The 11,008-nt window shown below is 51.8% G+C and overlaps 1 protein-coding gene across 2 annotated transcripts in view; it reads right to left on the bottom strand.

Moving 5' to 3' along the window:
* Positions 1–11,008, bottom strand: part of Slc5a10 (solute carrier family 5 member 10) — a 47,005-nt gene that overhangs the window by 1,097 nt on the left and 34,900 nt on the right. Inside the window, exons 10-14 of one of the 2 annotated variants that reach the window (XM_034506033.2) lie at positions 5,266–5,373; positions 3,078–3,228; positions 687–855; positions 384–599; positions 83–140 (exon numbers count right to left, since the gene is read on the bottom strand). In XM_034506033.2, the coding sequence (XP_034361924.1) occupies positions 83–140; positions 384–599; positions 687–855; positions 3,078–3,228; positions 5,266–5,373 (702 nt within the window). The remainder of the gene's footprint in view (positions 1–82; positions 141–383; positions 600–686; positions 856–3,077; positions 3,229–5,265; positions 5,374–11,008) is intronic. The other variant, XM_076936685.1, reaches the window with a different exon arrangement.

The raw sequence follows: 11,008 nt of genomic DNA, 5'->3' as shown, positions 1-11,008 counted from the left end.
AGACTAACTATACTTTAGTGTCCACACCTCCAGCCCCAGCCTGGAGGTGGGGTGAGGAGCAAAGCCAGGGTTACCCACTTACCTGTTTTGGTTCTTAAGGACCAGTTTGGAGCCAGAGTCCACCAGGTGAGGTTTTCAATCTGCAGAGAAAAGGCACAAGAGGCGTGGAAGGACATAGCAGCCCCAGAGAGGATGCTGCTCAGTTAAAGAAAGAAGCTTAGTTCAAACAAAGACGAAGTTCTGGGTCAGGAAGGGTTAGGACTCAACCGTGGGAATACCAGAAAGAGGCAGATATCTGAATGTGAGCAGAGTCAGGAATCCATCAGAGACAGGTTAGGAATGGAGCCTGTGGTACCTGGGGTCAGGAGACAGGACTGCCTCACCTGTCTTTGCTGAGGGGGCGGGCTCAGTAGGCTCCCAATGGCCATCACAGCACAGGTGAGAAGAAAGAGGGCAATGGCAAAGTGTAAGTAATGTATGCTGCGGAGGGGGGCTGGCCGGGTATCTATTTGGCCGCACGGGGGCTCCGGGTGCAGGAATTCCAGGACCAACCTCAGGGCGCCCACTAGCAGCCCGGCCATCAGGCCCCAGAAGGCCCCCTGGGGAAAGGAGAGACAGAGGAAGATCTCAAAGGACTTGCGGGGTACCCTTAAGGGAACCCCACCAGATCTGTCTGTGCCACCCACCTGCTCATTGGCCCTCTTCCAGAAGATGCCCAGGATGAAGATGGCGGTGACAGGGGGCGCCAGCGAGCTGGTCACTGACTGCATGTAGATGAAAAGCTGACCACTGTTGGAGCCCTGCAGGACGGGGATCCAGGCTACGCTCACACCGATGAGCACCACGATGACCAGCCTGCAGGCGGCAGAGGTCAGCCCTGCTTCAGCTCTGCACCTCGCCCCGCTCCCCAAAACCTGCTTCTGGATCCCTCTGCCCATTTCAGCGCAGGCCACTAAGAAGCAGGAGCTCTTGCTCCTTTTCCTGCCATGGTTCCCTGCCAGTTACTTAGCTCTACTCCTGCCTTCTCCGCTCTGTGTGCCACATCTATAGGCGTGCTTGGGTCCCGCAGTGCTTTCCTGAGCTCGCCAGGCATTTGGAGACAGTGAATGACACAGTGGCTCTCAGATTTAAGCCAGCCTGGTGGAACTTAGAACACTCAGGGATCTTCCGACTTCTTGGCAGAAACCGCACCATCCCAGTCAGCATATCCTTCCTTCTGCCCTCAGTCCTTCCTTGGTGGGTGACCCCAACCTATCCACTAGTGGCCCTTTGCTCCTCCAAAGGCTTGCTGGAAGGTCGTGGTACTCTGGAGTTGGCTTTGCAAACAGCTGCTCACCCCTCCCACCCGTCTCACGCTTGAGGGACCTCAGGGGCAGTGTGGGTCTGGGGGCCTTGGGGGAACCTTGAGGCCTCGAAGGTTGCGCCACCCTGTTAGTGCTAGAATCCCACCTGGCTGGATTCTCTCCCCCCTCACCCAGAAGTTCGATGGGCGAAGCCCGTGCCAGGCACCGAATTGTGTGCAGGTAGGTGGGTGGGGTTCCCACCTCCTCCCTGCCCCACCTCCTCTCTGCCCTGCTTCCCGCCTTCCCACTTTGCATCTGGCCAGGCCAGGGGCAGAGGCTGGCAGGAGGAGGTGCCGATTTGATTGAGGCTAATTAACCCTTAGACTGGCGCACAGCTGGGCGTGGCCTCTTCAAAGCCAGGCGCCCTCCACTGACACGTCCTCCACCCTCCAACCGGAGGGTCCAGCAGCTTCTGGGCCTTGTGTTCTCACTGCGGACCCGGACCGTCGTTCAAACCCAACCCCTGGATGAGGAGGCGTCTGCCACTTCCTAAAACGCCCCCAGGGGCGCATTCACAGCCAATCTCTCCTAGGTGGCTGGCACCACACCAGTGTGTGTTGGAGAGGAGGGGGCTCAGAGTCTTCCATATTGCCCAGCTGGACATAGAAAAAGGGAAGAGACAGAATGGAGCAGCAGGGAGGGAAGTAAAGAAGAGAGGTACCACTGTCCACTCACAACACCCCAATTTGGCTACCTGTGACAGCTCTCCAGCTTACAGTAAGAATGACTATGAAGAGCCAGTTTCTGGGAGACCAGAGAGACAGGAGGCTTGAGGGCCACAGGCCAGGCTGCTCCAGCTACTACAGTCCCAGGCCAGAGAATGGGAGACCCACTGTGGAACAGGGAGATGTCCAGAGCCTAGAAGCTGGGAATCTGAAGGGGTTTCTATCAAGGAAAAAGCTGTCTCAGAAGGACTAGCCTCTGGTCACACAGCAGCTGCAGAGGCAGGAGCAGACAGGTGGTCAGAAGTCATGTGACCAGATCTGGTAGATAAGAGTCTGAACTGCTACAAAAGCCAGAGGCTCCCTGACTACAGATGAGCTCCTGACACCCTGGCTCCCAGGCATGCCCCAACAGGGCTCTTCTCACAGAAGCTGGCTGGCTGCTTTGTATCACAGGGCAACTACTGGGAGACCCTGCTCCAGGCCTGGCAGCCAGGCTCCAGGAGGAAGTCTTCATTAGTGAGAAAGGAGGCACACTAGGTGTCCACTCTCCATTGCTCTGGGCCTGTCCCATCACACACAGGACCAAGCACAGGAGTAGGATAGAAATGTCCTGCAGGGGGACATATTATGGCCCTTCATTCGAGGGAAGTATCTGGCAGTGACCTGGAGCACAGTGGTGACTGCTCACTCTACAGAGGACAAGATTCTTAACAGAGGCCATAAGTGGGCCGAGTAAGTTAAAATCGAGTGGCAGGAGGAAAGGGCAGGTCCTCAGAGGCCTGAGACAGGGGCACCCTTGTGGCCTGGGTGTGGCCAGTTTGAGGATTACTCTGGGATTCATTTAGGGTCGCTTGAACAAACCAGAAAGCTCAGAAAGATCTCTGGTGTAGTCGGGGAAGCTGATTCCCATAACAGGGGGCAGCTTGGGATGACAAATGTACCCCAGATACTTTGGTCTCTTTCTTTCTCAGCATAGCAAATTTCTATGCATCCTTCAAAACCCAAATCTGGTGAGGGCCCCACGGGTAGATAGAGGTGCGGTGGAAGCCCCTCGCTGCCTCTCCCATACCGTCCCACCAGCAGCAGCTCCCGCTCTCCTGCGCCTGGCCGACACTGCCTCCAGATGTCCATGGTGAAGAGCGTGCTGCTGCTGTTGAAGATGGAGGTCAGCGAGGACAGGAGAGCAGCCATCATCACGGCTATCATCAGCCCCCGAAGACCTGAGGGCAGAACAGAGCCCCCCACTGTGACCCGGATGAGGATACTGGAAGTGAGCAGGACTCAAGGGGCAGCCTATGGCAGGGCTGGGGCGACTTCTGCAAGGGTGGTGGAGCCTGAAGCCCGGAAGAAATTATCCAGGGCTTGGGCTGTTCTCAGTCTGGTGTCTTCTACCTTCTAGAGATCCTGAGACGACAAACCATTTTTCTTGTCCCAATTTCGAAGGATCCAACCTGCCTGAGAGTGAGGAGCCTAAGAGCTTCAGGGACAGGGGCAGAATGATGGGCCAGGGGAAGCAAGCATGGGACCCTGAACTGGGAGGCCACACCTGGACAGACAGTGGCCTACTCTCTGGAACTCCCTACCATAACACTTCCTGTTCACAGCAAGTTCCAGCAGGCATGGTAGATTACTTCTTGTCTCTGGGAAAGAGCTTTGGTGGAGGGAAGGCATAAGAAATCCACCCTACTATTTCCTCTGAGTGAGAGGTTCCTAGCCAGACAAGGCAGCACTTTGGGATTTACAGGCTCCAAAGGGCTCAGAACACTCAGTGCTATGGTGCTCAGTCTGGTCACCTCCTATGTGTTCCCTCCTCTTTAGCAGACAGACTCCTTGCCTCTATTTCATTCCTAGAAAGAGGTGGTGGTATAGCCTGACCTCAGTTCTGCAGTGTGACTTCCAGGCATCCTATGACCTGCTCTGGTCACTACTCAGACTGACTAGGATAGGGCTCAAAGGAAAGTGAGTTAAGGCATGGTTCCCCCAACATTTACCTGCCCTGCCCCCTTGGTATTTAGGAAGTGGGTTGACGTGGTGTTTATTGTACCCATTTCTCAGACAGGGAGCTCAGGGCTTACAAAGGGCTAGAGACTCAACAAGTATATGTCAGTGCTAGGCTGAGTCCTTGGCTCAGTATGGAAGGGGAAGCCTAGGTGGGAGTCCACAGTATGGTCAGGCCCTGTGCCAGCAGTGTCCCTGTATCATTAGGCTTAATCTTGGCAACAACCCTTAAGGTGGGTAGGCTCATTATCCTCAATTTACACATGAGGACATCAGGCTCCAAGCAGAGAAGTGGCCTGCTCTACATAACTGCACCGGCACATAGCAGAGCCAAGGTCTCTTCCCAGGTATGTGTATCTGCATTTGGGGTGGGCCCTATGGGAAGAAAGGAGGGAGGAAGGGAAGAGCGGCCGCATCCAGATGAGTCAAGACTGCAAGGCTCAGAGATCTGGGCTTAGGGTGAGACTTCCCCCAGCCCTAGACTGTTGCTTCTGCTTGCACACTTCCTTGGCTGGGAACTTACTGCCCAATACTTGATTAGCACGGCTACCACAAAGAACCATGGGGGAAAGTCAAAACCTGCCCATGGCTCTCTTACTGGCAACAGGAATCTTGTTGAAGGAGGAAGCTTGTTCTTGTAAATATGGGTGCTGAGGGTCCTGGACTCCTGATCTCAAAGGACTGAGCAGTGGACTTCAGTTTCCATGTTGTCCTGGGCCTCAGCTTCCTCATAAGAGAAGGTGTTCACAAAAAGGTCATGACAAGGCAGTAGACAGCCTTTCTGCAGAGGTGACACACATGCTGTGACCTCGGTAGGTTACCTCATCTCTCTAGTCCTTCCTTTTTAAAGACTGATTTATTTTATGTGTAGGTACATTCCCTTGCATGGGTTTATGTCTGTCATCTGTATGCAGGAGCTCTCAGAGGCCAGCAGAGAAGGCCTGGTCCCCTGGAACTGGAGCTCAGGTAAGGCTCCATATGGGTGTTGGAAACCAAGCCAGGATCCTCTGCGAGAGGATCTTCCCAACACTAAACCATCTCTCCATCCTCAAGTTCCCTATCTTTAAATGAAGATGAGCCCAGCTAAGCAGTCTGAGGAAGGAGACAGAGCTGACGTGGGAAGCCTGTGTTTTTACTTATGGGCACTTCTGTCTGGCTGACTGCATGGCACAGGGATTCATACAGGACATAGAGCAGACCCCATAACTCCAACCCTTACTCACTAGGACCTTTCATATGTACATGACATAGACACTTACCTATGGGCATCAGCTCCATGACCAGCTTCGGGTAGGCAATGTTGGAGCAGCCAATCTCAGCGCCACAGGCCCGCAGACATTCAGATGGTACCACACAGCCCACATCATCTGTGAGAAATAACACCTGTGTGTCACACACATACACACCAGGCTAGTCTGAACTGCCTTGGTGGCCCTTCTGACTCTTTGCCTCAGTTTCCCAGAGCTAGTTCCTGGGGCTCTGGCCCCTGGTTATCTTTCCAGCTGCTGCCTCCATTACTGGCCCTCAGCTTGCTCCCTGCTCCAAACCAGGGGTTCCTGGTGCTATGCCTTACCTGTGACCCTGTGCTGGTGCTTGGTGCCTTTACACCCACCCACCCGCCCACCCATCACCAGTCTCAACCACCCTCCTTAAAGTGGGAAGTAGATCCAGGAGAGGAAACACCTGCACATCATGGGGCAGCACACCACCCATAGCCTCTGTCTAGCACCCCAGCTCCCAGGACCATCTCACCTGCTTGTGCTTTTTTGTACACCCCCTGCACTTGAATGCCTCTTTATCTCTGCAGACACAAGCTCTCCTCTCTGTGTGTCACTGTTCTATTAACACCCATGTCCACCTTTGTTTATCTCCTGCTCCTCCTCTAAGGCTCCTGACTGCCCCCACCTGTCCACCTGCCTAGAGCTTCTGAGGCTTAATCAGTTCCTCTTGTTTGTGTACTCTGCCTCCTTCCTCACCAGAAGCTGGGAGCACCCCAAGGGCAGACACCAGTTTGAATCATCTCAAGTTCCAGGCATCGCCCAGCCCAGGGCTGGGCCCAGAGGAGACAGTCTGAACTTTTGCTGAATGAAAGAATGAGTAAGTGAGGGAGGAGGGATGTAGGAGGAGGGAGGAGGGACTAAGGAAGAAGAAAGGTTCCCAGGATGAGCTCCACACAGTTCAGGTACTCTCTCCTACCTCCTAATCTGGGGCGTTTTACAACACTGAAGAAGAAATAGTTGCCTGAGACACACATAGTCCCAGACAAGAGCTTAGGCCTCTACGGAAGGCTCCTGAGACCTCATGGGCCTGGTACTCATAGACAGATTTGCATCCTGGCCCAGCCCTGCTGGTTCTGCTACTGGAGAACCCAACCCTCCTGGGATGAAGAAACAGCATCACAGCACATAGTGACTCTTAAAGCCAGGTAAGGGGATCCCCCAAGTTCATTGTGCCTGACTCAAACTTTTCACATGAGCTCTTCTTATGGATACCTGGGGCTGGACAGCAGAAGAGGTTGACAGATTCCCAGAGTGCTACCTCTAAGGCAGTTGGAACCAGCAAGGGTTCTGGCTGCTGCAGCCAGGGGGTTCTTGCAGACTGTTGTTTTACCAGGTCATCTGTCCATCCTGCAAGGTGCCATACCAAAGCTGGGAACTCCCTCCCCCATCCTCCTTCCCTGTGGCCAAGACCAGATGCCATCCTGAGAACAAGATGCCATCTCTTCACTGCTCCTTCTACCTACCAGTATGCCCATAGCTTGTTCTGAGCATCATCCTGGGAGCTTTCCCTCTAAGCTTTAATTTTTCTCAACTCTAATTTTAATGATGGTTCTTAAATGCTTTAGCCCACCACCATCATCAGAGGTAGTGGAAAAGAAAGGTTATTAGGACACAGGGGCAGTGGACCTGTTTAGAAATTGTTCTTTGGAGCAAATCCCATCTGCATTGTCAGGGAATCAGCAGTTCAGTTCACTGGAATCATCAGTGGTGGCTTGATCCACTTGCAAACACTACACAAATATACCAGCAGTCCAGTTTGGTAGCATTGGGATAGTAAACACAAATCAGCAGTGGTGGCATGACCTAGCAGACACAGTCAGACCTCAGCAGAATCAGCATGGGTCAGCAGGGGGGGACCAGGACCACCAGAGATGCAAGGAAAATCTTTACTGTGCCTTTCTCAACGAAGAGAAGATCAGCCAAGACTCGAGACCAAGAAGCACTGCAAAGCTAGCTATGCAAGCAAGTCAAGCCCCTCGTCATTGTCCGTTGGGTCCTATTTATACTCTCTCCAAACATCACGTATCCTCCATGAGTCTTGCCTCAGCATATGAGTCTGTCTTAGCAAAACCGTGAGTTTGTATTAGCTGACATCACTCTGTCAATCGGTTTGAGTCCTCAGAAGCAGCAAAAAGCCAGCAGCACAGCACCAGAAGTGTTTTGGTGTGTTCCTCTCTGTGGAGTCCCGACGATGACCAATAAACAATGGTAAGGTAAGCCGGGCAGTGGTGGCACACACCTTTAATCCCAGCACTTGGGAGGCAGAGGCAGGTGGATTTCTGAGTTCAAGGCCAGCCTGGTCTACAGAGTGAGTTTCAGGACAGCTAGGACTACACAGAGAAACCCTGTCTCGAAGAACAAACAAACAAACAAAAAACAACAACAACAACAAACAAACAATGGTAAGGTGTACCAATACCATCCACTGTCTGTTGGGTCCTTCTTAACATCATGTGTCCTTTAACATGTTTGCTTTAACAAAATATCCTTTCACCTGTGTCTGCTTCAGGAAAATACCTGTGGCCCCTTCATGAAAACACTCTTTCATGTGTCTGCCCCAGCAAAACACCATCCAACAAATTGACTTTCCAAAGAAACCAGAAGTTCCCACCTCATTTCTCCATACTCCACAGGGGATCACAGGGATAGGTCTGTGACAAACCTGGACCCTTTGACCACCTTCATTCCCCTACAGCAGGCAGCACCCAGGCTTTTAGGGAGATCTCTGAGACTCTGCATCTGCTGTTCCCGTTCCTTGAATCCTTCCTCATAAACGTAAGGAGTTTAAACTTATTCCTCTGAACTCACAGATGTTTGGCTTCTCCAGATCTGGTAGCAATACCCTCCTCAGCACCAAGAACCTTACGACTTCTGTCAGCTTTGCTCCCCATCACACTAAGGCTATGAGGTCCCTGAGAGAATCCTGGGTTTCAGACATGCCTAACTCAGCTAACACATGGCAAATGCTGCCCAAGTTTGTTGAACAACTGAATGACCTTCTCTCAGGGGAGCTGCCAGATGCACGGCCTTAAAGGGTAATCAAGATGCTCGCTACATTCCATCTAGTAGGTCCTAGCCCATCTCGGAAGCCTACCCAGATGCTATTTGGCTAGTAGGTGCTGGGAAAAGGCACATGGGCTCCAGCTGGAAACTGGTTTTCCCAGACCCTTGCTGTATGGTGCTGAGTAATTCTTTAATGTCTCCAAGGCTGTTTCCTCCTGGATATGACAAAAGCTTAACCTCAACCATCAAATCTTCTGTAAACTCAGCTCAGAACTGATCACAGATTTGTATATTAACAACAGATGAAACTCTTGGGCCTAGATCAAAAGTTCTTTGACACTATAACAAAAGAAGCATGATCTGTAACAGGTAAAAATGGTGAAGTGACACCCTCAGAATGTACAACTTTTGTTCAGTGCCATGAGACGTGCTGCAGACTGGGAGAGACCACACACCCTCTACATGTCAAGCAAAGACTCTGTATCTACAATACACAAAGAGTGCTAGAGGCTCAGCAATAGAAAGGAAGCCAGCAAGAAATGGGCAAAGCTACAAACAGACCCTCGCTGAAGAGGACACACAGAAGGCAGGCAGACACCTGAGATGCTGGACTTAGGTGAGAAGAGGAAACCTCAATTGAGAAAATGTCTCCATAAGTCAGGCTGCAGACAAGCATGCAAGAGATTTTCTTAATTAGTGATTGATGTAGGAGGGCCCAGCTCACTGTGGGTGGTGCCAGCCCTGGGCTGGTGGTCTTAGGTTCTCTAAGAGAGTAGTCTAAGAAAGCCATGTGGAGTAAGTCACTAATTAGTACTCCCTCTACCCATGGCCTCTGCTTCAATTCCAGCTTCTTTCCTTGAGTTCTTACCTTGCCTTCCTGGAGGATGAACTGTTACCTGGCTGGAAGTGTAAGGAGAATAAACCCTTACCTTTCCAAGTTGCTATTGGCCATGGTGTTTCATCAGCATAATTGAAACCCTAACTAGGGCAACAAAAGCCATCAGGATTTATAGCACAATAAGACTACTAGAGTATAGAGTGCTTGTCTACCATATGAAAGGCTAAGCTCCATTCCTCATACTGCAAAATAAATAAATAACCACAATAGTATCCAACACAAATATGCAAATGGATGACCATGTGTTGACCACATGAAAGACATTCACACTGTTGGTGGGGCTAGAAGATATAGCCCAGAGCTCTAAGCCACACTCTGGAAATTTGCTGATGATACTGCCATTTCCATAGGAACAGGAGATAGAAAATGGCCGCCAGGGTTGGGGTGGGAACCTGGGTGCTTAGTTCTAATAAGTAAAGGCTCTACAGTGTCACAATCCTGCTAGCTCTGGTTGGCCTCGAGCCTGCAATTCTGTAATCCCGCCAAGCATTCCAAGTCCTGGGATTACAGGTGTGTACATCTTGATGGTAATGGTTGTTAAACAAATCTATACATAATGACAAGGCTGTATAACCCCCTCCACACACACACACAAACACACACACACACAAACACACACACACACTGGTGAGATCTGATGCAGCACTGTGGATGGCCTAAGGGATTTTCTGGCCAAGACAATCATATCAGATGAAACTGGGGAAAACTGGTCAAAGGTACTAATAGCTTCCCCATTCACTCTTTACAGCTTCTTGTGACTTGACCAAGAGTAGGGCAGATAAAGAGCCTTCCCGCCAGAGGGCCAGGATCCTTAATGAAGCCAGTTCTTACCACTCTGCAGTGGTAAGAACAAGAGGATAAACTGAGGGCCAGCACATTTTTGCTGGGGTTCCAAGACTCACAGCACTGCCCCTCTCTGCTCCTTGGGAATGGGAAGTAAGGAGGTGATTCAGGTGCCTGAGGCAGGCAAGAGTGCCAAGCAAGAGCAAGGTATGGAACCACAGTGTTCACATGGTGTAAGGCCTGATGTGGATGAGAACTTAGAGGTTAGGGGTGAAGGGTTTGAGTCTGGGGATCAATGATCAAGGGTCTTCTAACTAGTTTTCAAAGGCAGTGGATGCAGGGTAAGACGGCCTCACAGGAAAATGGGCAGTGAGGACATGTCTGGAGGGATACAATGATGCCATGAGCCAGTCCTCAGTAGGTCAAGGCCAGGGTCCATTGGGACTCAAACCAGCTCCAATCTGGTCCAGAGATGGCAGATGGGCTAGACAGACAAGGCAGTATTGGTCTGGTGTCCTGAAATAAGAAGCTTCAGGAAGGAGCCCTCTGTCTGCAGAGGTTAATGGGCTTTGCCAACCTGCACCTGACACTCTGCCCTCAGATGTGAAAACGATGCTCTCCATTACTGGGGGACTGCCAAGAGCTGGGTCTGAGGACAGCTTGGTCCTCTCCACCCTTCTCTGCCGCACGGCTCCACCAGGTTATATATGATAGGTAGGATCCCAGCAGGCAGCTGGGCTCAGGACTAATTTGTATGTGGTCTGTGCACATGGAGAGCAAGAGTGTGGAAGCAGCTGGAGGTGGAGCCGGGCCTCGGCCCATGACCCAACCTTCCGTCTACAACTGGACAGCTGAGCATCCCACCTGCAAGACAGAACTGGGCTAGAGATGGACCGGGAACGCCAGCAGGACTGGGGGCGGAGAAAGGCTTCCGTGAGGCTTGAGGCAGCAAATTGTCCTGTCTTGCGCCGTCTGAGGGAGATGAATCAGCTTCCGGCCCCGCCCCCGGGGCCGCACGTGACCCCAGGTAAAGGTGGA

Source organism: Arvicanthis niloticus, chromosome 6, assembly GCF_011762505.2.
Source record: "Arvicanthis niloticus isolate mArvNil1 chromosome 6, mArvNil1.pat.X, whole genome shotgun sequence".
Taxonomy (NCBI): Eukaryota; Metazoa; Chordata; class Mammalia; order Rodentia; family Muridae; genus Arvicanthis; species Arvicanthis niloticus.
Note: the sequence above shows the minus strand (reverse complement) of the source record. Positions and strands in the feature narration are given on the sequence as shown.